This window comes from Dasypus novemcinctus, chromosome 9 (assembly GCF_030445035.2).
Source record: "Dasypus novemcinctus isolate mDasNov1 chromosome 9, mDasNov1.1.hap2, whole genome shotgun sequence".
Lineage (NCBI taxonomy): Eukaryota > Metazoa > Chordata > Mammalia > Cingulata > Dasypodidae > Dasypus > Dasypus novemcinctus.
Window position 1 is genome coordinate 121,775,566 of NC_080681.1, and position 26,505 is coordinate 121,802,070.

At 53.8% G+C, this 26,505-nt stretch overlaps 2 protein-coding genes across 3 annotated transcripts in view; both read right to left on the bottom strand.

Annotated features, from left to right (window-relative positions):
- The window catches only part of C9H1orf167 (chromosome 9 C1orf167 homolog), a 40,125-nt gene extending 30,111 nt beyond the window's left edge, over nucleotides 1-10,014 (bottom strand). Inside the window, exon 1 of the mRNA XM_071217175.1 lies at nucleotides 9,916-10,014. Within this exon, the coding sequence (XP_071073276.1) occupies nucleotides 9,916-10,014 (99 nt within the window). The remainder of the gene's footprint in view (nucleotides 1-9,915) is intronic.
- An 879-nt stretch (nucleotides 10,015-10,893) lies between these two features.
- AGTRAP (angiotensin II receptor associated protein) lies at nucleotides 10,894-23,909 on the bottom strand. Of its 2 annotated transcripts, none has more exons than XM_004482535.4 (5): nucleotides 23,814-23,909; nucleotides 16,792-16,826; nucleotides 15,553-15,658; nucleotides 14,575-14,770; nucleotides 10,894-12,169 (listed from the first exon to the last, which is right to left on the bottom strand). In XM_004482535.4, exons 1-5 carry the CDS (start codon nucleotides 23,838-23,840, stop codon nucleotides 12,054-12,056), a joined length of 480 nt encoding a protein of 159 aa, XP_004482592.1. In that variant the 5' UTR covers nucleotides 23,841-23,909; the 3' UTR covers nucleotides 10,894-12,053. The 2 variants fall into 2 exon arrangements, with proteins under 2 accessions (XP_004482592.1, XP_004482593.1); XM_004482536.4 differs by having other exon boundaries at nucleotides 14,596-14,770; nucleotides 23,814-23,904.
- Nucleotides 23,910-26,505: the final 2,596 nt, after the last annotated feature.

Consider the following 26,505-nt stretch of genomic DNA (forward strand, 5'->3'; position numbering starts at 1 on the left):
AGTCTGTTTTATCTGATATTAGTATAGATACACATGCTCTTTTTTGGTTACTATTTGCGTGGAGTATCTTTTTCCCACTTTTCACTTTCAGTTGTTTTGCATCCCTGGGTCTAAGATGAGTTTCTTGTGGATGGCTCGTGTTTTTTTAATCCATTTTGTCAACCTATATCTTTTGATTGGAAAGTTTAATCCATTCACATTCAATGATATTACTGAAAATGCATTATTTGCTTTCACCATTTTATTCTTTGGTTTTCATATGTCCTATCTTATTTTCACCTGTCTTTTTACTCTTTTGGTTATCCTTTCTGCTATTCTTTCTTCTATACTCTCCTCCAAACCTCTCTTTCCTGCCTTTCTCTTTTAGGCTGTAAGGCTTCCTGTAAAATCTCCTACAAATATGGATTCTTTTTTATAAACTCTTAGTTTCTGTTTGTTTGTGAATGCTTTAAACTCACCTTCATATCCGAAGGACAATTTTGCTGGATAAAAAATTCTCAGTTGGTAGTTTTTCTCTTTCAGTATCCCAATTGTATCATATCACTGTCTTCTCACCTCCATGGTTTCTGTTGAGAAATCCACACTGTCTTACTGGCATCCCTTGTATGTGGTAGTTTGCTTCTCCCTTGCTGCTCTCAGAATTTTATCTGAGTAGTGTGTGTTTTGGAGCAAGTCTATTCATATTTATTCTGATTGGGGTACAGTGCACTTCTTGGACACATGAGTCCATTTCTTTCATGAGAGTTGGGAAATTTTCAGCTATTATTTCCTCAAATACTCTTTCTGCCCCTTTTTCCTTCTCTTCTTCTTCTGAAACTCCCATGGCATGTATGTTGTTGTGTTTCATGTTATCATTCAACTCCCTGTGCCCTTGCTCTATTTTTTTCATTAATTTCTTTTTGTTCTTTTCTTTCTTCAATTTCAGCTATTGTGTCTTCTGTATCACTTATTCTTTCTTCTATCATTTCAAATCTGCTATTGTATGCCCTAATGTGTTTTTTTAAAGATTTATTTTTATATATTTCTCTCTCCTTACTCCCCTAGCCCCCCCACCCCCGGTTGTCTCCTCTCTGTGTCCATTTGCTGCGTGTTCTTCTTTGTCCACTTCTGTTGTTGTCAGTGGCACAGGAATCTGTGTTTCTTTTTGTTGCATCATCTTGTGTGTCAGCTCTCCGTGTGTGTGGCACCATTCCTGGGCAGGCTGAACTTTCTTTTGTGCTGGGTGGCTCTCCTTACAGAGCACACTCCTTGTGTCTGGGGCTCCCCTACACGGGGACATCCCTGTGTGGCAGGGCACTCCTTGCGCGCATCAGCACTGCATGTGGGCCAGCTCCACATGGGTCAAGGAGGCCTGGGGTTTGAACTGTGGACTTCCCATGTGGTAGATGGATGCCCTATCCACTGGGCCAAGTCCGCTTCCCCCTAATGTGTTTTTTATCTCACTTATTATATCTTTCATTCCCATAAGCTCTGTTACTTTTTTACTCAGGTTTTCAAATTCTTCTTTGTGCTTTCTTAATGTCTTCTTGATGTCCTTTATCTCTTTAGTCATATTGTCTTTCAACTCATTAATTTGGTAATTTGTTTGCATCTTGGTGATTAGTTGTCTCAAATCTTGAGTCTCTTCTTGGACTTTGATATATTCCTTTTCTTGGGCCATTTCTTCCATTTTCTCAGTATAGTTTGTTGGTTTTTTTTAGGTGGTACCAGGGATTGAACCCTGGACCTTGTACGTGGGAGGAGGCACTCAAACCCAAGCTACACCTGCTCCCCTGGCTTGTAATTTTTTCACGATGTCTAGGCATCCAATTAGAATGGTACGTTTACTCAGATGCTCTATTTCTCTCTTTCATAGGGTTTTAGTGACAGTTACTGCTGTTTTTTGATTCTTGGTTCAACTTGTTCTGGGTCTTTAGGATTCTCCCTGCTACTTGCTCAAATCTAGGCCATGGACCCAGTAACGGGTTGCAGACCTGCTTCTGAGGGCCTTGGGGAGGGAGACTGTAAAGGCCAGAAAAAGACTCTCTTATCTATTTTATTTTTTTTCAAATTCCATCTTTTTCATCAGCTCCATGAAGGACATCCTAAACACTATGAGACACAACAGAATATTTGAATATTTCTTTATTCCAGTATTAAAAAAGATGACATTCACAAACATTTTAAAGAAGCTCTTCTATATAATCAGGGTGGTGGTCTTATAACATAGAGTAAAAAACATCTTTTAGCAACCATGTTCTTGATGGAGATTTCTTGTAGGTATGTTCAGAAACTGCTTCCTAACTGTGTTAAGAAAACATTGTGTACAAATTTTTAAAATGTCCCTAGATGCACATTAATTAAAAAAAATATCTTCCTGACCAAACTTTTTTGCCAGAACCAATAATCCTGAGAGCCCAAAAGAAAAAACTAGCAAAAGAAAAATACCCAGACTTTACGATGTCCCAGAATTTGTCTTTAAATGGAAGGAAAAGCTTTTGAAACACATGGAGCTTTTCTTTGAAACACATGAAACTCAATTCAAAAATAAAAGTTGATGTACTAAAACAAAGACGTTTAGTGCAGCTCCAAGTATCTTTATAAATACAGCCATTTGGAAGGACGATGCTAGATCAGAAGAATTTTTATTCCTTGTGTATCTACATTATGTGTGCATGCCTCATCTCAGTTGTTGTAATTGTCTCTGTAATTTCCTCCAGAGTAATGGAGGCTAAGAGCCTTGTAATTCAAACTTGCTTAGAGACAGTTCTCCAACCTTTGCTGGCAGCCTCCCCCTGTTCCCTGGTAGGAAGTAATTCCATGCCCCTCTGCATCCTCAACAACCAGTCCCCGTCAGTAGAGAGGGAGATGGAGAGGGTTGGATCTCTTTAGTCCCTTGCTGGCTCCAAAGGCAAACAATGGTGCAGCCCCTTGCAGCCTGGAAGGGCTCTTGGGACCAGCTGGCTAAATTTGTGGAGTCAACCTTAGACTGTGTTTCTCTCTCCCCTTTCCTGGGAATGTGGATCCTTTGTCTATAACCACTGTCTTTAGCCCCGAGACCTGAGAATTCAGAAGTGTCTATAGCGTGGGGGAAGGTGCCAGCATTTGCATCTGTGGCTTTAACTCAGTTTTGCCTTTGACATTCTTTTCCTTTGCACCTTTCTCCTCTGGGCGGTGTCCAGCCTTCCCCTGGTGTCCTAAAGCCTAGAAGATTTTTTTTTCCAGGTCGTTTCTGCCTGTCCTCTAGCTATTTTTCTCAAGTAGAATTTTTTTAAAATCTGGTCTGACAATCCTATATCTTAACCAGAGAGTTTAATTCCTTTATTTTAACAATCTTATTGTGCTTCCTAATGGTCAAATATTGTTTCTTTTTTCTCCTTTCTTGCCTTTTTTAGAATTGATCAAGTTTTTCTTTTTCCTCAACTTTTCCCCACCACGAGGTTGAAAGATACACATTCTATTTATGTTCTTTCAGTGGTTCTCCATGAAATTTTACTATGCATATTTAATTTATCAAAGTCTAAAGTTAATACAGGGTGCAGGCGTAACTCAGTAGTTGAGTGCCTGTCTCCCATGTACAAGGTCCCAGGTTCAATCCCCAGTTCCTCCTAAAAATATATAAATAAATAAAGCTAATCCAATATTTGCCCTGCTTCCAGATAAAGAAAGAACTTTAGAACACTTTGTCTCTGGTCAGCTTCTCCTGACATATCTTATTGTCTCAAGACTAAATCACATGTTTACTTTTTCCTTCTTGCCTCTCAGATTTCCCTCCTGGAAAAATTTCCTTCTTCCTCGAAAAAAAATTCTTTAGCTGTTTTTGTGTTGAAGATCTGTTAGTGCTAGACTCTTGTTGTTTGTCTGAATGTGTCTATTTCACCCTCATTCCTGAAAAACAGATCACTGGATACATAATTCTAGTTGGCAGTTATTTTTCTCAGCACTTTGGGGAAATCATCCCACTCTATTCTTCTCTTGTTACTATTGAGATGTCAGCTACAAATCTAATTGTCATTTTCTTATAAGACTATATTTTTTCTACCTAGCTGCATTTTTAAAAAAGAAATAAATTTTTTTAAACTTGTATTTTCCATCTTTTTTTTTTTTAATTTATTTTATTATGTACCCCCCCCCCCCAATGGTTCTCTTGTCTGTCTGCTCATTGTTGCTCACCTTCTCCAGGAGGCACTGGGACCTCCCACATGGGAGGCAAGGGCCCAATGGCCTGGGCTACATCTGTTCCCCGTGGGCTGCAGCATCTCCTGGCTTGTAGCATCTGCTCATTCAGGCATCTGCTTGTTGCAGTGAGTGTGGCATCTAGCTCGCTGCGGTGGGTGTGGTGGCTAGCTCATTGTGGCAGGTGCAGCATCTGCTCATCTTCTTTAGGAGGCACCAGGACCTGCACCCAGGATCCTCCATGTGGTACGCAGGTGTCCAATTGATTGAGCCACATTTGCTTCCCTATGTGGCTACTTTTGAGATCTTAATTTTTGTCTTTGGTGTTCTGTAGTTTTCATTCATTTATCTATCCATTCATTCATTCTAAAAATTTTATAAAGCATTTACTAAGTGCCAGGACTGTTCTGGGTCCTGAATTTACAGCAGTGAACAAAGTTCCATTATAATGACTATAGACTTATTTCTTTCCCCCCGTCCCCTTGTTGTTTGCTTTTGCTATATCTGTTTGTTGTGTGCTGGTCTTCTTTTTAGGAGGAACCAGGAACTTAACCTGGGACCTCCATGTGGGAGGGAGGTGCCTAATCACTTGAACTACCTCTGTTCCCTATGATGACTATAAATGTGGATTTCTTTTTATTCTGTTTGGAAATTGCTGGGAATCCTGAATGTGAGTTTTGGGGTCTTCCCATTTTTTAAAGTGCTCTGCCATTATCTCTTTGAATGTTGCCTCTCTCATATTATCTCCTTCAGGAATATTTACGCCAGACCTTCTTCTCTTCTCACTCTATGATTTATGATTCTTAGCCTTTCATATTTTCCATTTCTTTTTTCTGCATTCTGAGTAATTTCTTCAAATCTATCTTCCAGGCTACTCATTCTCTCTCCAGCTGCATCTATTCTGTAAATTGACTTATCCATTGAGTTTCTAACTTCAGTTATTGTCTCTCATTTGTAGAGGTTCTTTTTTTTTTTTTAGATACCAAGGTCAGGGATCAAAACTGGGATCTTGTAAGTAGGAAGCCAGCACTCAACCACTAAGCCACATTGGCTACCTTTAGTTTTGTTTTTTTTCCCCTTTGCTTGTTTGTCTTTGTTTTTAGGAGGCACTGGAACTGAACCCAGGACCTTCCATGTGGGAAGCAGGCACTCCACTGCTTGAGCCACATCCACTCCCCAGTTATTTCCTTTTAAACTCAATCTGGTGCCACATTCCAGCTCCAAATCCTGAACTCGACTTGGGACCCTGTACAAGTCTTCTTCCTCTGGGCTGGTGTCCTCAGCTGTGAAATAAGGAGGAGCTCAGAGATCAGTTTTCACATTATGATCTGTGGAACCCTAGATTTCTTGGACCTGCCTTAGACTGATGGTGATCGAAGGATGCTCTGTCAGACTAGTTCTAATTATGAATAAGTTTTCTTTTGAACAGTTTGAAATAAAATAGATTTTTTAAACCACTGGGATAGGTGAACTCTAATCTCCTTTCATGCTCAAATTCTGTGGTTCTGAATTTAGATCTTACACACAATAATGTTTTATAACAACCTGTTGCCCCTGCTGTGTGCACACAGGCACCCGAAAACATGTGTGGCAGAGGTACACCTGAGGACTGGACTCTCAGAGTTCTGCTGGTGCCAGCGAGGAAAACCACAGCTCCCCTTCCTGACAATTTTTCAGTCTTTTGAAAACTTGCAGAAAGCACTCCGTGTCTGTCGGGTTGATAACGAGTAGATAGATGGATAGACAGTCAGTCAGATGCTCTTGGGATTTCTACGTGGCTCACTGGCTGCAAAGCTGGATTGGAGGAAGGCTGTGACAGTTGGAGTTTCACGGCCGTTTTGGAGACTCTGAGGACAGGCCTAAGGTAGGCACACCTGCAGGGACTGCTGGCTCTAGTCCAGTTTGTTTTTGTTTTTTAGAGAAGTTGTAGGTTTACAGAAAAATCATGCAGAGAGTACAGACTTCTCATATCCCTCCCTGATGCACACAGTTTTCCCTATTATTAACACTGCACAGTAAAATAAATCACTGCCTACATTGGTATTGCCAGGGCAACCCCTTTTCTGAGAAGTAACAGGGACCTTCTAAAGAGTTAAAAACAAAAGTAGGGGTTTTCTGAAAAAAAAAAAAAAAAGAACATAACCTGTAAAAGTTGCAATTTAAGTAACAATCAGAAATATGCTGGTTTCAGTCAAATAGAAATACTATCCGAAGTAGACAGATACACTGTAATAACCAATCTATGATCATCCCCTGCTTTGTAAGACCTTCTTTGATAAATAAGGAACTTAAATGTCAACCAATTATTGTAATTTTCCCTTTGGAAATACCCTCATCATCTTCATAAGCTGATGTTACTTGCTGACTATTTTTGAGATTCCTACTTCAGTTTGAGATCTTGCTGACCAGTTTCTCTATCAATAAACTCTTTATATTCATTATTATTGGTGACTCAGTTTGTTTAGACAATTTCTAGTGTTAAAGGTGGAATGTGGAGAAGACGCCACCCACCCGTCCCCGTGGCTAGCGAGTGACCAAGTGCCGGTGCCCACAATAATATCCTTTGCGTCTGCTGCTCTCCGCCTGCCCGCAGACCTCAAGGGGTAAGTTTCTCCTGGAGCTGAGCTCGGCTTTCTTTGGGTTGAGCTTCTCAGGTTTATTGTTAGACGTGGTTTGGGTTTGGCTTGGTCAGGCCCCGATGTCTCCTGGGTGAGTGCCTTGTTCTCTCTGCATGGGGAGGGTGTAGAGGCGCCGGGATACCTTCACATACCTGACTTTCTCTTTTTCGGCCTCTATATTATTTTCATTTCCAGAACTGTAGGGAAGGGTTAAGTTTAATTTTCACACAAAGGGGAAGCCAGAGCTTGGGAGGAGAGAGGGAAAGGGGTTCTAGCAGATTTGGCCACCAGGAATTTCAAAAGTGGTGCGAAAGTGAGGGGGGCCAATGGTGAGAGGTGAGGGCGGGGCCAAAGTGAGGGGCCAATGGTGAGAGGTGAGGGCGGGGCCAAAGTGAGGGGGCCAATGGTGAGAGGTGAGGGCGGGGCCAAAGTGAGGGGGCCAATGGTGAGAGGCGAGGGCAGGGCCAAAGTGAGGGGCCAATGGTGAGAGGTGAGGGCAGGGCCAAAGTGAGGGGGCCAATGGTGAGAGGTGAGGGAGGGGCCAAAGAGAGGGGCCAATGGTGCGAGGCGAGGGCAGGGCCAAAGTGAGGGGGCCAATGGTGAGAGGTGAGGGCAGGGCCAAAGTGAGGGGCCAATGGAGAGAGGTGAGGGCGGGGCCAAAGTGAGGGGCCAATGGTGAGAGGTGAGGGCAGGGCCAAAGTGAGGGGGGCCAATGGTGAGAGGTGAGGGCGGGGCCAAAGTGCGGGGACAATGGTGAGAGGTGAGGGTGGAGCCAAAGTGAGGGGGCCAATGGTGAGAGATGAGGGCGGGGCCAAAGTGAAGGGGCCAATGGTGAGAAGCGAGGGTGGGGCCAACAGTGAAAGTGGGGCCAAATTTGAAAAGCGGCAGGGAGTGAAAGGGCGGCCAGCCGCCCAGCCCTCAGGAGTGTAGGGAATACAGGAAGCGGGACTGAGAGCGGAACCTCAAAAGTTAAATCTTTCAGATAGGCTGTAACCCCTGAAGTACCCAATCAGTGGGGAACAGGGGAGGGACCTGTGTGTTAGGTTTAGGTTATAAATATTGTTTCTTGTTGTTTGGCGGGCTGGCCATTTTATCCAGGTCGCATGCCAGTTTTTACAAGATCGTTAATAAAATTATTTTCTCCTCCACTGTTGGATAAGCTTTTGTTCTCTTACAGGTGCAGTTTTCTTTCTAACAGAACCTTTGACTGAACATGAGCTTTCCTCAATTTAAACTTAAACCACTCTTTTTTGCAGCAAAGATGCCTGTTACTTATATTGTTTTTCTCACTATGGCCTTAGTTCACGGTTTTTCATTGAATAAATCGGTAAATTTCACCAAGGATGACTTGAGTTTGCAGTGGCCACTCTGGGGAACGCTTTAGTAATTTAAAATAGTACATTTGAGAGGTGTACTTGAAAAAAGGTTTCTGGAGTCCACGGAAGGAGTGAGGAGCATTTTTCAATTGGTATTCAGAAGTTAGTAAAAGACAGAATGACCCTAAAATAGCCTTTTTAAAAGATTCCTTAAAGAACACAGAAGAAAAGTGAAAAAATCTTGATACTAGTCATACTGACCCCCGTATAGTCCCAAAGACCCCTTTTGCCTATCCCCCTTTCCTCTTAATCCCACGGAACCTGTATGTCAGTTGCCCCTAAAAATTAGATCATCTGCTGAGCCCAATCAATGTACTGGACAAGGGCTGAACTTCGCCCCGTTATAAAGGACTACCTGGATCCCAAGAAAAAGCAGACTAATTACATAAGAAATTATATCAACTAATTTGATGTCCTTTTACCCACTACCCAAACTCTTATCACTAAATAGGGCCACTACTGATGAACATACTGTTACTTTGTGAGATGTCTCCTCACAACATAAAATTACATTCCAGGTCTCCTAGTATCTATACACATGGCAGAAGCCCAGTAAGACTTCCCTTCTAGGGACACATCAAAATACTGATCTGATGAAAATACAAACTGACCCTTCCAGGCTGTTGCCTAAAGTATTCCCAATTAAGGCATTTTAAAAATTTTTAGGAGATATCGGGGATTGAGCCCAGGACCTCGTACATGGGAAGCAGGCGCTCAACAATTTGAGCTACATCCACTCCCCTCGCAGCATTTTTGAGATGCGCTGGCTACTGTCGCCAGGGACTGTAACTTCTCTCAGTTGGTTATTCCTCTTTATAAACTAACTGAAACCTCAATTCCTGAGTCATTGCAGTGATCGGTCAACATAAAAGAAAGCTTTAATGTAGCCAGTCCTCAGGCTTAGCTAAGGACAGTTTACTCCTGAGTCTCACCCAAAAACTTGGCGGTCAGTAGAGCCCCGCCAGCAGCCACAGCACAGGCGAAAGCCAGCCCTTTTACATAATTTAATGAGTTTTGTTTCTCTGTTTTGTCTTTTCACGTTTTTAAGAGTCAAATTGTTTGAGTTGTTTTTAGCATGTTTGTCTAAATGTTTATATATGATTTTTTAAAAAGTCTCTGGATGGTATTGCCAAAATAACTTTTAAAACTCCTTAAAGGAACGCTGTTCAAATTGGCTTAGGGATGGGTGGGTTTTTTTGTTTGTTTGTTTTTTAATTTTTAAATATTTTTCCTTTTGTCTTTTTTTTTTTTAATGTTACATTAAAAAAATATGAGGTCCCCATATACCCCCACCCTACAGATGGGTGTTTATATAAATTAAATACTCCTAAAACCCGGGAGTTAAAGAAACACATTTTTAATGCTTCAAATAAAGCTAACCCAAATGTTTTTAAAAATCAAAGTTCACATCATCTCGGTAGATCTTCACAAAATGGGATCACACTGTTGGTTGAGTTTGAGTTATTAGTGCTATTAGTTACCAGTATTAGCCCAGCATCAGATCCTGCCACTCTGCCTTCGACACATTTCTTAGAGTTGAGCACTTGGTTCCCCTCCCCGCCCCCCTCCTGTCCAAGCCACCAGCTCGGTCCTTTCCTTAGCATGTACATCAGACCAGGCCCAGCTCAGCTCCAAGCCCGCCAGGGTGCTTCTCAGCAAGGCCGCAGCTCTCCAACGCCTGCTCTAGTCCCTGCACTGCGGGGCCTCATGTCCTCCCGCCACTCACTTGGCTCCAGCCACACCGGCCTAACTTGCCCCAAACCCGCCTGGCAGGCACGCTCCCGCCCCCGCAGGCTGTCCAGCAGCTGCTCCCCTGCCTGCAGCGCACCCACCCGGATTGCCAGCCCATCCTGCTTTTCCTTCATGGTCCTAAGTACTACTTATAAGTGAGGATATGAGCTTACGTATACACGCATGCACGCACATACGTAAACATATAACTTGCCTCCCACCCCAATGGGAACCCGCCGGGGCCAGGGGCCTTTCCCACTGGGGTACCCACAGGGCCTGGGATGCTGCCTTGCCCACGGTAGGCACTGCGTTTGCCGAGCGGACGTAGCAGCTCCCTGTGCAGCCTGCAGCCACTCTGCCCCTCACCGTCAGCGCCCCTCCTCGGACAGTCCTCAGGCTCCCGGAGCACTTGGCCTGCATGGTCAGGAAGCCAGGGCATCTGGGGGGTTCGAGCCACCCTCCCCCCAAAGCGGCCCTTGGCCAGTGGCCCCCTGCACACTCTGGGGTGACACTGACACTCCCAAGTGCCCCCGTGGGACCCGGTCGAGGTGACCACCTTTAAGAGGTCGCATCCCTGCTGGGCTCCTTCCTCTCTGCTGTCCTGCTTCCCCGCGGCCTTTCTAGTTTCTCCGGGGACTTCCTTAAGCAAGCCCCCCTTCCCAGCCCCTCCCCTAGAGCAGCCGGACTTGGGGTCTGGGACTGAGAGGGACGGAGCTCTGCACATGTTGACCCGCTGCTTGGAGCAGGCTGGCACCCATCTTCCCCCGCCCCGCGCCAAGCCCCTCCCCTTGCTCCTGCAGCCCTTCTGGACCCCCGGAGCGTCTGACATTGACACAACAGCGCACCCCCCGCCAGCCTCCCGTGTGCAGAGGGACAAAAGATGAGCTCTTGCCCCTTTCCCGGCCCCGGTCACCACATCGGGCCTTTGAATGTCCTTCTGGCCCGCGCTTCCCTGTTTTTCCTGCACGTATCCCCATGAGCGATAGATGGCAGTGCCTTGAGGTTCAGATGAATGCTTTCATTTCTCAGATTCATTTAATTCTGTCCCCCAGAAATGCAGACCCCTGGGTTCACCGCGGGCGCCCCAGCCTTCACCTGGCATACGCCAGGTATGCAGCCTCCGTTGATTGATGGTGGACAAAGGAGACTATGCACCTGCCCTTGACCGCTGCAGTGCTGGGCAGGAGCCAGGGTGGCCTGGGGAGGGGCCTCTGGGGAGAAGAGCGATTGTGAGTGCTCAGCCCCCCAAAGTGGGGTTGGGCATTGGCCATGGGCCCGTGGAGCTTCTGAACACGTCAGCCTGAGTCCACTTGGTGGCCAGGACACGGGCTCTGCCATGAAGGGCTGCCGTGGCCCCTCGTCTCCAGACATCTCCAGGTTCCCGGAGCAGCGCCACTGCTTGGCCGGGTCAGGCACTTTGCAATTAATTTGCATAATCACCCCATGGACAGCCATTAGACCTTTTCTAGAAGAGGACCCTGAGGTCAGAGACCTTATGTCGCCCAAGGTCACACACCGAGTGGGTGGCAGAGCAGAGCAGGATTCAAACCACAACCTGCGTCCTCTGATTAGAGACAGACAGATCCCCCCACCCAGCAGTGCCCTTCCAACCCGGCTCCCCCCTGGGTACTCGAACGCAGGTTCTACCCGGGGATTTGGAATGAGAAATCTCCCCGGGAATGGCAGGTCCCGGCCCTGGGCCAGCTGGGAGATTAAACATGGCTCAGAAGACAGCCCGGCCACAGAACCCCCAAACTTTAATGCTGCGGCTCCGAGCAGAGCAGCTGGAGGCTGGGACAGTGTCTCGGGTGCTATGGGCGCCCCCCGCCTCCAGCCGGGGGGCCCTGGACACCAGGTACCAGGCAGTGAGAAGCATGGGGACCTCACTCCCAGCTCCCAGCTCCCAGGGCTGAGTGTCACCCGAAACTCTCAGCTCCACAGACCAGGCGTGCGGGAAGGGGAGGGAGGCTGGCCCTGGTCGGCCTGGGGAGTTTGGGACAGGAGTGTGCAGGGGGCTGGGGGTGCACAGGGGCCCCTGGCCTCTCGGGGCCCTTGATCCGGGCAACTGCTAAGATGAGGATGTGCTCCATCCTGGGTCCGAGAGAGGCCGGCCAGGGACCTCTGGGGCCGGGACTCCCAGGCACGGGAAGGCGTGGCACCCGGGCGGGCGGGCTCAGTAGGTGCTGGGTGCTTGACCCCTGCCCTCTGGGCCTGCAAAGGGGTCGGTGGGCACCTCCGGCGAGTCAATCGTCTGGTAGGCGCTGTGCTCCTGTGATGGCCCGAAGAACCCTGGGGCCAGAGGGAGACAGAGAGGAAGAGACGGGCGAGGTGAGAGGCCAGGGAGTCCACTGAGTCCAAACCCAGAGCCCCCCCAGCCCCCCCCGCAAGGCTGGAGCAGGCGACTCGGCGCCCAGGGAGGTGACGGTGGTGGCTGCTCCCGGGCACCGAGCCTTCCCTCCGTTCTGCTGCCCCACGATGAAGCAGGCGTTTTCACTGTCCCAAATTCACAGATGAGGTGACGCTGGGATTCAGACCAAGGCAGCAGAACTCCCAGCCAGTGCTCTCGGCCGCCTCGGCCCGGCGCTTCCCCGGGCAGGCCCATGGAGCCCTTCAGGCTCCCCTCCCAGGCACGGTGGACACCAGCTGTCACTGCGTCCAGAAGGCCCCGGGGAGTGGTGGCCAAGGGTGCACAGCAGGGGAGCAGGCTCTCAGGGCCCCTCACCCCCCGCCCGGCTCCCAGCCCAGCTCGGCACATTTGAACAAGTCCCGAGGACCTGGGACTCAGTTTCCTCATCTGCCAATGGAGGCAGGTTACTGGCCCCCTGCTGTCCCCCACAAAGGTATTTCCAGGGGTAGGTGGGCTCGAGCAGTGGTGGGGGGCAACAGACCAGTTACTGCACACCTGGTCTGAAGGGAGAGGCGCCCGCGCCAGTAGAGGCACCCGGCCCCCTCCCTCGTCATCACACTTGTGGGTGGGGTTGAGCTCAGCCGCTTCCTTCCACTCAGGGAGCATTGGGGGCTGCCCGGGAGGCTCCTCCCCATGGGTGCTGCCCGTCACCACGGGAGGTGCCACCCCCTCCCAGGCCTTCAGGCCCCACCAAGCTTCAGGAGCCGCCCGGGGCTGCTCAGGAACCAGGGAAGGTTCCTGCCATGCCCCCTGGGAAGTCCCAGGAAACCTGGCACTTTGCGTGATGTGTGACATCCATGATGGGTTTTGGTAAAGGAGGGTAACTTCACTCAGGTTAAGAGTGGGGAAGCGGAAGTGGCTCAACTGATGAGTGTCCGCCTACCATACATGAGGTCCAGGGTTCAAACCCAGGGCCTCCTGGCCCATGTGGTGAGCTGGCCCATGCACACTGCTGCCATGCGCAAGGGGTGCCATGCCACACGGGGGTGCCCCAGTGTAGGGGAGTCCCACATGCAAGTCGTGTGCCCTGCAAGCACAGCCCACCCAGGAGTGGTGCTGCACACACGGAGAGCTGACGCAGCAAGATGACACAACAAAAAGACGCAGATTCCCAGTGTCTCCAAGAATGCAAGCAGACACAGCAGAACACACAGCAAATGGACACGGAGAGCACACAACAGGTGGGGAAGGGAAGAGAAATAAATAAAAATAAATAAATAAATCTAAAAAAAAAAAACGTAAGAGGGAGAGAAGCAGCGTTTCTGGACCAGCCTCGCTCTGCTGGTGAGTTGGCAGCAGCACCCACAGGGACCGGCCCAGGCCACCCTGTCTGCCCCAGCTGCTCCCTGGGGTCCCCCGGCCCCTCTGGGCCACTCAGGTTTAGAGGACAGAAGACCACACATGTCGCCCCCTCCACTTCCCTCTCAAAGACAGAAAGGAAATGAGCACGTCTGTCGGAGAGAGAAGGAAAATGGCTCCTCGAGAAGGACGCAGGAGCCCAGATGGTGTGGGGCCTTCACTCAGGCAGGATCTGCTGCAGAGGGGACACACACACACACACACACACACTGGCAGAGAGGGGCAGACACACACACACACACACACCGGCGGGGGGGCAGACACACACATACACACTGGCAGAGGGGGGCAGACACGCAGACACACACACACACACACACACTGGCAGAAGGGGGCAGACACACACACACTGGCAGAGGGGGGCAGACACACACACACACACACACTGGCAGAAGGGGGCAGACACACACACACACACACCGGCAGAGGGGGGCAGACACATACACACACACTGGCAGAGGGGGGCAGACACACACACACACACACTGGCAGAAGGGGGCAGATACATGCATGCGTGCACACACACACACTGGCAGAGGGGGGAAGACACACACACCGGCAGAGGGGAAGAGACACACACACGCCGGCAGGAGCGGGGCCTCCCGGAGGGGTGCGGGCGGGAGCCACCAGGAGAGGCTGGCCCTCAGATGCCCCGACCTCAGGCTGGCCCGGGCTCCGGCTCTGGGCTGCCCAGAGCTGCCCCGTGACTACTCAGACCCCCAGCTGCCCTGGGGCTCGGTGTGAGGGGCATCTGGAAGCTGCCCCCCACTCTGCAGGGAGCCCGGGGGCCCGTGCATCCGGGCCCGGGAGCGGCCACGCGCCCTGTGGGGCGAGGCTGGCTGCTGGGGCAGGGGCCGGGGAGCGGCTAGGGGTGGCGGTGCCAGCGCCTCGGCGGGCGAGAGGGGAGCCGGGGGCGGGGCGGGCTCACCGACACGGAGCTGCAGCTCACCCCCGCGCTCCCGGTACATGTGGTAGACGAAGTAGCAGGAGACGGGCTTGAGGATCAGGCTGAGGATGGCCATGCCGGCGCTGAAGCGGCCCGTGTCCGACAGGCCCGTCCGCGGGTAGAAGACCCCGATGATGATCATGTCCAGGAGGATGGTGGCCATCAAGCCCCCGAGGAACTGCAAGGCACGCGGGGCGCGGGGCCCAGGGGCCGGCCACGCGTCATGGCCGGTGGGTGGGCAAGGGCAGCCCTGCCGCGCCCGCCCCGCCCCACCTGTGCCAGACCCGAGGTGCAGGGTGGGGGACTGCCGGCTGCTTTCCTACGGGGTCCTCGGCAAGCGGTGGGCCCTGCCAGACTGGACTGTGGGGGGGGAGGCATTCACGCAGGGGTCTGCCTGCGACCCCCACCCAGAGTCCTCAGCCCCCACCTCCCCCGTCACTCTGCAGGACGAGTCCGGGCACAAGACTTGGTCCCAGAACTTCCTAGTTGCACCCAGTCTCGTCTCCACCCACAAAGGAAATCTCTTCTCAGACATCCTGAGAGCCCCCCAGCCTGGACTGGACAGGCTTCCTGGGTGCTGGGACCCCTGGGGGAGGCTGCAGCGAGGCTGGGTCAACTCACAGCTCCAGAGTGGGGGACTTCCTTCTTCGCCGGGTCTCCCAGCCACTTCCCTCCCCACTAAAGAAGAGCCCTAGATTCGGGCCACTGGGTGGGTCTCTGGGAGGGGCCGATCTGGGGCCACTGGTGGGGCCCCACCTGTGCCTTTCCCGGGGAAAACAACGAGCAGACTCGTGGCTCTGTGTCGGGCAAACAGAGACGCAGGCCCAGGAGCCTGGGGCGGCTTATTTGCAAGGCTCGAGAAGACGGAAAGTGGAGGGACAAGGAAGAGGGGGAGGCTCAGCCCGGGTGAGGGGAAGACCCCGCGGCCGGCTCCCGCTGCCCGCTGCCCCCGGGGCTCACCATGCTGATGGCGTCGATGGAGTCCCGCTGAGCCACGGCCCACACGCCCAAGGCCAGGATGCTGAAGTTGGCCCAGGCATAGGCGCCCGGGAGCAAGATGCAGCCCCTGGGGAAGAGGCGCCTTCAGCCCAGCCAGGCTGCGCCCACCCCCTCCCCGGCTCCCAGGACCCAGGGCCCCCTTTGGGTACAGGCCACGTTCTCTGAGGGCCCTGGCAGCCTGCTCTTCTCCACCCCAGCTGCGGGTCAGAGACGCCAGCAAATCCCATCGGCTTTGCCTCCTAAAGAGACCCGGAGGCTGGCCGCTTGCCTCCAGGCCCAGCCGCCGTCCCTTCCGGCCAGGTTGCTGCAGTCACCTCCCCGCTGGGCTCCCTCTCCCGCTCCCGCCCCCTACAGGCCGTTCTCTAAATAGCACCCAGTAATGGGCGCCAGGCACCCTCACTCCTGGGCCAAAAACCCTCCCACGACTTCCTGACCCACTTGGAACGAGACTCTTCCCCGTGGCCACGAGGCCCTGTGGCCCCAGTCCCCGACACTGCTCAGACCTGCAGGTCTCCACCAGCCTCTTCCCTGCCGCTGGGATGCCAGCCCCTGCCCGTGCCCTCCCCTCTGCCCTGCACACTCAGGCCCATTCTATCCCTCTCGTCTGGGCTGAGGGGTTCACCCCAGGACCCCTTCCCTGAGCGCCTGATCTTAAAATAATTTTCTAACACAGTGCCCACCCTAGTTTGAGACTAACAGTTAACACTCAGAGCGCATACTCCACAGTTTAAGTTGTTTATATTAATAATTCATTTATGTGCATGTGGGTTAACCACACCCGAGGAGGGAGGCACTGTTAATATCCTCATTTTACAGATGAGGAAACTGAGGCACAGAGAGGTTCAGAGGCTTGCCCAGGTCCACAGAGCCCCAGCTGCCTCAGGAATCCAGCACGGTGCTCACGACCAGCCCCCGGCTTGAGCATCACAGATTCCCTGGCCACAAAGACCTCTGGGAGGAGCAGGGTCCCGTTGAACCCGGGAGAGGCTCAGGCAGGGTCTGGAGGGGGACATGAGCTTGGGCGCCGCCTTGCCTGGCCCAGGATGAGGGCTGGAAGCTCCCGGAAGGCAGCGGTCACTGATGCCTCTGGGAAAGGCCTGCCCCCCGACATTCTTGGGGCCGTGGGGGCTCCTCGACAGCATGCCCCAGAAGGGTGCTGTTGGGCCTTGGAGCAGGGCAGGGCCCCATGGGGTCACTCACCAGCTCGTCAGCAGCCAGTGAACCAGGAGGATGGCCTGCGGGACAAAACCGGGGGAAACAGGTTTGTGAGCGTGGGCACCATGGCGGGGGGGGGGCTAGTTACAGTGGGGAGGGGCCGGGGGGCGAGCTGCCGCCTGCAGCCCCGCTGCCTGCCCAGGGCTGGCGGCTCCCCCAGGGTCTGCTCTGGATCAGGCCAGGGTGGGCCTGCTCCAGTGTGATTTCTTGGGACCCTGGAGCTGGGGTGCTGGGGGGGCGGGAAGCAAGTAAATCAAGGAAAGGGCCAGAGGCCCAGCACGGCAGAAGAGGAGCCTCAAGGGTTTTATTCTAAGCGCAAAGAGGGAAGCCACCACTGAAGGGCTTTTCTGCAGAGAATGACAGGAATGAGCATGTTGAGAAAAAATTCCCTCTGGCTGCTCTTTCTGGATTTCCTCAATATTCCACTCTTTTTTATCACTTCATATGTCCTCAAAATGACAGTCCCCTTTACTGAAACTGGTCCCTACTCTTGGTAATCAAAAGGCCCCCCTGGGAAGCAGATTTGGCTCAACAGATAGAGCATCCGCCTACCACATGGGAGGTCCGCGGTTCAAACCCCGGGCCTCCTTGACCCATGTGGAGCTGGCCCATGTGCAGTGCGGATGCACACAAGGAGTGTCCTGCCACACGGGGGAGCCCCACGCACAAGGAGTGCACCCTGCAAGGAGAGCTGCCCTGTGTGAAACACGCGCAGCTTGCCCAGGAGTGGTGCTGCACACATGGAGAGCTGACACAGCAAGATGATGCAACAAAAAGAGACGCAGATTTTGGGTGCCGCTAAACAAGAATACAAGCAGTCACAGAAGAACACACAGCGAATGGACACAGAGCAGACAATTGGGGAGTGGGGGGAAAGGGAGAGAAATAAATCTTGGAAAAAAACCACACAAAAGGCCCCAGTTGAAAGCAAACAAAGAAGGCGGAGACAATGGTGGGTGGTGGAGGGGTGGTGGCTGGCGACAGCTTCCAAGAGGGAGCTCCCAGCGGGGGGCTAAAGAGCAAGAATCGGCCGGGCATGGGGGAGGTGGGCACCCAGAAGCAAAGGCAGGCAGGCAGGCCCCGGGGGTGTGCAGAGCCACGAGGAGGCTCAGGACGTGGCCGTGGCCGGGGGAGGTGGGCAGCACTGAGACCGCAGAGGCCTGGAGCCCGGGGTTAGGAGCTGCGACAGGTCCCAGGGGCGAAGGCGGCCCTCGGAGGCGTTTCCGCGAAGGCGGCCCTCGGAGGCGTTTCCTCGAAGGCCAGAGGGTCCAGGCTGGGAGGGCAAGATCCAAGAGCCTGGGGAGTGCGGGCGGCACGAGCAGGCGTTCGCAGCCAGAGGCCCAGGTCTCCGGTCTGGGCGAAAGGACGGAAGGAGGAATAGCCACGGATGCTGCAAAGCCCTGGCTGAGGAGGGAGGTCCGTTTCTAGAAGAGTCGGCGACTACTGCACAGGTGCCAGGCCCCAGGCCGGCCACCTCCCGCAGCCCCATCTGGGCCTCCCGACAGCCTCTGGGACAGACGCCGTGTTCACTGCCATTCTACAGATGGAACCACTAGGCCCAGGGGCCAACGAGGTTGACCACAGTCCCACAGACACCGAGGGGCACACCACGAATCCAGCTGGCCTGACTCCCAGAGCAGCGTGCTCAGCCTGCACACGGGGGGCACGGGCCTTCGGCCGGCGGCCACAACTGGCTCGAGACAAATCTGAACCTCCTCCACGCTGGGGGTGCCGGGCAAGTCAGGGACACTCAGCGGCCAGCTCCCAGCCCTGCCTCTGGCCCTGCTTCTCCCTCGCACTAGCTTGCGAGCAGGCATCTGGGACGTTGCTATTTTGCAAGTGACCGCAGCAGCCCGGGAGCCGTTAGATCTTAATCGGCCAAGGCTGCTCACGGGCAGGACCCCGTCCCCCGGGAGTGTCTAAAAGCTCAGCTCTCAGGCACCGCAGGGGCCCCCCGTTTCCAACGCAGAGAGGCCTGCGGCGCTGCATCCACCGCCCCTCACCCCAGCAGTGGCCCTCCCTGGGGGACTGGCCGAGGGGGGAGCTTTCCCCCCTCCTCCTTTAGACCTTTGCGCTGGGCAAGCAGGAGAGTGCTCATTTGCTGGGAGCCCCTGACGTGCGCCCCAGAGCAGCTCGCGCCACACGGGGGAGGAGGGGGCCAGGGCAGACGGGGCCGGGGCACTTCACACTCACCTCGGGGTCCCAGAGCCAGAACAGACGACAGCCCAGAAGAGAGCCCACGTCCGACCACAGAAGACTAGGAAAATAGTTCTGTGCAGACCGACGTGCCTGACTTCACGGAGAAGTGACGCGGTTGCGTGGCTGAAAGGGCCAGGTCTGCACCTCGCAGAACAGCTCTAGAAGGGACCTGCGCCGTCGTCCACCTTCCCTTACGGCTGAGGGCACCCTCCTGAGTACTTCCCGGGTATAAACGCGTGTAATCCTTAAGGGCCACAGAGGCACGATTATCCCCATTTTACAGTGGAGAAAACTGAGGCTCAGAGGGACGTGACTTGCCTGAGGTCACCCAGCTGGCCAGGGGCAGGGACGGGGTGCCTCCTTGTGCCCAACTCAGAGAGAGACGCTGCTCTTTGCTTGCCAGAGTGGGCAGTGGGGACAGGCAAAGAGCCAGCTCGTGCCCTTCACACCCAGAGCAGCCCCTACCTGCGCCCCTTTTATCCCTGTTTTGAGGCAAGTCCTGAGCGGAAGGGACACTGAGACAAGCTCAGACAGGACTGGCCTCGGGTGCAGGGCCTGCGGGAAGAAGCTAAGAGTAACAGTGGCAGGGGAGGTGTCATTCAGGAAGGCTGCTCTGGCAGCATCATTTAAGGCGGGGAGCAGGGGGTCAGCCAGGGGCAGCGGGGAGAGGGTTTCAGGCAAAGGCCCTGTGGTGGAAGGGAGCGTGGAACATTCTGGGAACTGAAAGGAAGCCAGTGTAGAAGGTGAGGGGCGAGTAGAAGAGGGGGAGGTAGGCAGGGCTGGGCCTGGGGAGGGGCTGGGGGGGATTCTGATCTTTATCTCAAGCACTAAACACTGCCCACAGAGGAGGGGAAGGGACCTGCTGGACCAAGGCCATGTGAAGGCTTCCCAGCCCTTCACCCAGGAGGAGACACCATGGAAGGAGGGGTAGGGGCCCTGGTTTATTAGGGAGGAAAAAGGTGAAAGCTTGTAGCCCACGAGATACTGTGCCTAGCAGTGGACAGGCTGTAGACAGAACGCACGCCTGGCGAAGGTCCTAGCTGTGCCATCTGTCAGGGAAGCAAAAGGCCTAACGTGGAACTACCCCAGATCCTTAGAAGACAGATGATGCCCTCTGCAGGGCACCACTTCTGCCTTGTAAATGCTGAGGACACTTAGCAGCAGCTCATCACTTAAGTCCCCAGGAAAAGAAACCCCTAGAAGATGGGGCCTCCTCTGCCTCGGTTTCCCCTTCTTTATAATCGGGAGGACACAATCATGCAGCCCAGGGAGCCCTCCCAGGCCCGGAAAGCTCCGGAGAGAAGGCACCGAGCCCAGCTGGAGCCTTCCGGCGGCCCGGGGCTGTGCGCTGGCTCCGGGGAAGTTGCTGGTGATCAGGGGATGCTGGGATTCTCAGGTAGAAAAAGAAAAGTTGGAGGCAGGGGAGGGGTCCGGAGTGGGGGCCAGCACCTGGGCAGTGCCTTTCCCAGCTGGGCAAGAGAAGGGCCCGCGCCTCTGACCTCTCGCTGCACGTGCTGGCCCAGGGGAGGCCGGCTGGCTCTTCCCCAGGCAGCGTCCAGTGTGTCAGGGCGGGGGGGACGGTGGGCCGAGGCGGCAGGGGGCTGCGGGAGGCTGGCCTGGGAGCAGGGGCCCCGCATATAGGTCGTGAGCCTCGGCCTCCTTCGCGGTGAAACGAGGCCGTGCCCCTCACCTGCGTGTCCACGGGGATGCCGCGACCGCCAGGGACAAGGGGCATCTGGACGGGCGCCGTGTATCCATTTGATAAGCGTTAAGTACCCAGGTGGGACACGCACTGTGAACATGACCGGCAGCTCCTGCTCCTGACGGGGCCGGCTAGGTGTCGATCCTGCGCTGACCGCTCGGCCGGGTGGGTCATCTTACAAGTGTATGGGCAGAGTATTAGCCCTGATTGGCTTATGAAGAACCTCAGGCTTTGCGAGATTAAGCAAAGGCCCAGATCAGAAAGCCAACGAAAGAGCCCAGATGTGAACCTCAGAAGAGGTCTATCTCGCCTGGGTTTTGAACCCCAATGCTGTACTACTTCCTGGACCACCATAGATCCTCCTCCTACAATCAATCTCAAAGGTAGGCTCTGTTTTTAGCCTCTTTTTGGCAGTGAGGAAACTGATGCTCAGAGAGGTTAAGAAGTCTGCTCAAGGTCACACAGCAAATAAAAAGGAAAGCCTGGCCTTGGTGCAGGTCTGTCTGGGCCCAAGGCCTGTGCTCTCTCCACGGCACTCCACTGTCAGGACCCAGAAGTGCAAGGGGAGCGTCGGATGAAGAAGGGTGAATAGAAAGGAGGTTGTTAGCCTGGAGAACGGAAGGTCAAGGAGAAACCAAACGGTCATATGAACCAGGACGTAAGCTCTCTGTCTGCCCTGGGGGCTGGCGGCGAGCCTGAGGCAAGCAGCTGACAGATCGAAGATCAAGATCGACACACGGAATCTATTTCTAGCAGTCCTGGCCAAACACTCAACAGCCTGTGAGGTGAGCCAGTCAGATCCCCGAAGGTGGCTGAGGCTAGGGGACACGTGTCAGGCCTGCCACAGAGGGGGTCTCTGCTTGGGGAAGCAGGGTCATGGCGTGCTCAAATGCGTGGCACCGGGATCAAACATGTGGATTTGAATCCTGGCTCAGCGACCTAGAAGCTGTGGAGCAGAACTGTTTCCTAGGCTGTGCTGAGGACCTAGTGGCCCAGGGAGAGCGAAGGACTTGACCCAAAGCCCACCGGGTGGTCAGCCCATACCTGCCGTTACTCCTGGGCTTCTTCCCGCAAACTTCACGCGCCTGAGTCTAGTCCAGCCTAAGCTTGTCCCAGTGGCTCCTGCTCAGGACCTGCCTCAAGATGGGCATGGAAGGCGCGCAGGCAGGGGCTGCTCTGGGTGGAAGGGGCACAGGCTGGCTCTTCCTTCTCGCCTGGCCCCACTGCCCACGCTGCGAGCAAAGAGAAGCATCCCTCACTGAGCTGGGCACAAGGAGGCACTCGGCCAGCGCCGAAGGAATGTCTGACCCAAACGAGTATTTGTGCACCTCCCAAGGGACTCTGACCTCAGAGTGTCCCACTTCAGTGTCTGGGAGCAAGGAGTCAACAGCTGTCCTCCGCCGGCTGGCCAGACTTAGGATATAAAAATGCAAAACATCAGTTCCATGTCAGAGAAAAAATCTTATTTTAGTATGTCTCAACTATTGCCTGGGACATCCCTGAACTGCAGAGGGCATCTGTGTTGATCCGAAATGCCAGTCTAACTGGGCGGCCAGTATTTTACCTGGCTACCCGAGCTGCAGGGGGCTTCCCAGTCCCTGGCCAGATCCTTAAAACATGGGACTCGTTTCCCAAGTTGAGAGATGGACCGGTCTTTTCGTTCTAGGCATCACACGCCAGCACAGCTCACACCGGATGCAACACTTGCCTTGCCAGGCCCACAAGGTTGCTCAAAAACAAAAAAAAAAGGTCCGAACGGAAAAGTTTTCCTTTCTCTCCCCCAAGGGTCATAAACAGCCAGGGCAGAAAGTCAGCCCCAACTAACCTGCTGCCCAGGAAAGGACAGGGCTCTGGAGTCTGAAACTGTGGGTTTAAATCCTGACTCTAGTTCTGTGTGACCTTGGCAAGTTACTTATCCTCTCTGAGCTGAAGTTTGCTCATCTGCAAAAAAAAAAATGACCAGTTTCCTCAGAAGGTGGTAGTGATTCAATAAGGAGCCCTGGCACACCAGTCAGTCCATAAATGACAGTTCTCTTCCCCCACCTCAATCCCAGCAGCTCGGGGTCTCTAACCTGGTTCCCTCCAGGCACTCATGGTATGCAAAGTTCTAACCGGACAAAAGACCCCATGTAGGAGGGTAACTCCTGCCTTAACCCCACCTCCCAGAGCGGGTACTGACACAGAGAAGCCTCCCAGCTACAGGTCACACCGGACGCACTCGTTCCTGGAGCCACCTGGGAGCTTCAGGGGGACGTGCAGAAGGGAGTGTGATTAAGAGCGGAATGTGCCGGCAGGAAACCACCGCAGCCACAGCTAGGAATCCGCGTGGGTTACGGGCTCCGCAATCTTCCGGCCCCTGGGCTCCCTTGTCTGAGACCACAGGTGCTAAATGCTTTGTCACTCGCTAGGTCTCAAAGGCGGCTGCGCCGGGACCCCACACGGGCGCGCTGGGCGGCAGGGTCACACCTTCCAGGCCAGAGCTAACGGCCCCGGGTTAGAAACGTCCGAGACGCCAGCGGAGGTGCGGGGGTGCAGCCTGGCGGGGACGCAGCAGGGAAGTGAAGACACCCCAGGAGGCTCCGCGGGATTTTCCCAACTGCGCACGGTTGGGTTTTCTGCTTTTAAGAAACTTTTATTGGCGTTCCTGTTGCCTAATCCTGAAAGTTGGCAAAGCCGCTGGCCCGGAGACATCTGCTTTCCGGCGCCTGATTCAGTAAACAAAGCCGGCTCCCGGGACCGCATCCCGACCGGGGGCGACAGGTCTCGCCCCTCTCCCCTCGCCCCTCTCCCCGTCGCGGAGGGAGGCGTCCGCCTGCAAGCCCCGCCCCCAGGCCCTGGCCCCCTCCCCAGCAGCCTCCCCCCCCCACCCAGGGGATTCCGGGCGCGCAGGCCCCGGCCACGGCGGGCGCCCCCCGCTGGAGAGGGGCGGCTCTGGGAACGGGCGACCCGCCCCGGCCCGCCCCGCCGGCCTCCACCTCCCCTCCCGGCCGGCCCCCTCCTGCCCGCCGGGGCCTGCCTGCCCACCGCCCTCTCGCCTGGGGTCTGCAGCCCCTTCCGCCCGCCCCGGCTCACGGTCCAGCGCCCCGCCCGCCGCGCCCCTCGCCACCTTCAGGTTCACGGCCGGCAGCGCCATCCCGACGGCCGCCGAGGGCACCCGCGCCGCCGCCGCGGGGCCTCCTGGGCGCGGAACTCGGGCCCCCGCGGGCCTGGCCCCGCCCCGCCCGTTGCGGCGGCTCCAACCCCCGCCCGGCCCCGGGCCACGTGCGGCGCGGCGGGCGGGCCCCAGCCCAGGCCCGGTTGCTAGGAGACGGCGTCGGGCCGCCCGCGCCCGGCCGCACGCCCCCCGCCCCGCCGCTGGCCGGCCGGTTTCCGGGGCCTGGCCCGCAGAATCTCGGGATTTCTAACGTGAAAGGCTCGACACACTGGCTTGTGTCGCAGCAGGTGGTGACACGGGCTGGTGGGACCCCCTGCAGCCTGGAGACCCTGGGGAGCGTGCAGGTGCAAGCTGCGGGGGCGGCGACAGCTGGGTCTTATCCCCGGGGTCACGTCTCTCCTCCTTGCATTTGTTAAGGTGAGTCTTTCCATTACCAACCTCGTAGGATTCTTGCGAAGATGAATGAGTTAATTCACGGAAAATGCCCAGAACAGTGCCTGGCCCTGAGCAAACGGGCGCTGCCCAGCTGTGGCTAACATGGGTGCACAAGGGGCCCACTTAGGTCAGCATGCCAGGAGTTTTAGAATAATCTAGCTGGGAAGTCAACAGGAAACCCACAGGACATACACCGTCTCCAAAAGGAGGAAGACTTGGGGAGAAGAGGATTCCATGCAACCCAGTGCACCCCAGTGGTGCGGGAGAAGCAAGGAAAGGAAGGCCATCTCCTGCCGCGTTTCTCTCTAGGCTTGTGGACTGCTCCTAGGAAAACGGGAACAGGACATTTTCTGAATGGGTTGCAGGAGTCTTGTAGGGTTGCAAGGCTCAATTTAATGACCCATTTGGCCTCAGAGTCCTCTAACCCAGGGGCTGAGTCTCCCGGCATCTGCCATTATAATTGTCATCACAGGAGACTTTCCAGTCCAAACAAATGGCAGCATCCAGTTTGATTCATCGGGATTTAGTGCACAATGAGAAGAGCTCTCAACTGGGGCAACAGGAGCTTGAGTCCTGGCTTTGCCACTTTCTGACTGTGTGACCATGGGCAAATTGCTTTCCCTCTCTGTGCTTCAGTTTTCTCATATGTAAAATGAGAAATGTAGTATCTGCCTCAAAAGGTTGTAAGGATTTGTTAACACACGAAAAGATTTAGAACAGCGATGCTTTCACTGGTACACAGTAAGCTCTGAATCAGGATTGACTACTATTGCTATTATAATTAGCTGATGAATGTCAATTAATTGTTATCACCTAATTAGAAAAAAGGAATTCCTCTATAAATAGAGGATATAATTCTGTTTTTATTACTATTTATCAGTTTTCTTCCAAAGAGTATTTCCCACCCAACCCCAAAGTATAGAGGTGTTTAATGCATGCTGATACATGTATAGTTGGGTTTTTTAAAAAGATTTATTTATTTATTTTCCCCCCTCCCCTCCTCCAACCCTGCTGTTTTTGCTGTCTGTGTTGTCTTCTCTTCCCATTTTCTCTCTAGGATTCACTGGGATTTGACCCTGGAGGCTCCTGATGGGGAGAGAGGTTTACTGTCAATTGTGCTACCTCAGTTCCTGGTTTCTGTTGCACTTCGCCTTGACTCTCCCCTTGTCTCTATTTTGTTGCATCATCATCTTGGTTCGTGACTCACTTGCGTGGGCACTGGCTCACCACGCAAGCACTCGTGCTCACCAGCTCGCCACACTGGCATGCTTTCTCTTCTTCTTTTTCACCTGGAGGCCCCAGGGATTGAACCCAGGTCCTCCCATATGGTAGGCGGAAGCTCCATCACTTGAGCCACATCCACTTCCCTGGTAAGTGTATAATAAGACACCATGGCCACCTCACAAGGAGAGAAGGTGAGACAAGCAATTCAGGAGGCTAGGGCAGAGTTTTATTAAGTATTTACATTGTGGCAGAAGCTGTGAAAGCTCTTTGGGGTAAATGCTCAATAGCTACCTTGTGGTGTAGATACAGTTCTTCCCTTAAGATAAGTTACGTGGCTTTTGCAAAGTCACATCCCTCGTTGGTCCTGAAACTGACTTGGGAACCCAGGAGGTCTGGCCTGAGAACCCACAGGTTTAACCACCGAGCTGCTCCCACTGCACAGCAAGGAAGATAGGCCAGGCTGAGCCAGAAAGGCTGGAGCCAGGCAAGGAAGCTGGACAGGTTGGTGCTGCTGCCGCCCGAGGCCAGCTTGCACTGAGGCTGCATTCATTCCGACCAGCTGGTGCCAGAGGCGGGGGTTGGCACAGAGGCAAAAAGGAAAGTGGAGCTGTCCATTCTCAGAGGAGCCAGAGGCCCTGCCACTACCTCTTCCTGACTATGGAAGGCAAACGGACCCCAGAGTACATTCCACAAGGCTTTGGGGGCAGATTTTTAGTGACTCTACTTCTGGAATTCAAGTTTACAGTTTCCACGTCCCTCACCAACCCTGTCTGTCTCAGCTGAAAAATAAAGAAATAAATAAAAGTACTTTGTTTACCTTTGTACACTCAACAAAGAAGCTGACACCTAGAATACATTCATTCTTTCTTTCTTTTGTTCATTCATTTAGCAAACAGTTATAGCACATCTACTTGGAAGATACCAGGGAGAGCACAGATGGAAGAGCTGGGTCTTAAGCAGGTGTGCATTTAACTCCTCAAGAACC

What these genes read in the sequence shown, in the direction of transcription:
- AGTRAP (XM_004482535.4), bottom strand. Translation starts at nt 23,840, where the DNA reads ATGGCGCTGCCGGCCGTGAACCTGAAG. An exon ending in TGCCGGCCGTGAACCTGAAG is followed by an intron (nt 16,827 to 23,813) that starts GTGGCGAGGGGC and finishes TTTGTCCCGCAG; the next exon opens with GCCATCCTCCTGGTTCACTG. An exon ending in CACTGGCTGCTGACGAGCTG is followed by an intron (nt 15,659 to 16,791) that starts GTGAGTGACCCC and finishes CCTCTTCCCCAG; the next exon opens with GGGCTGCATCTTGCTCCCGG.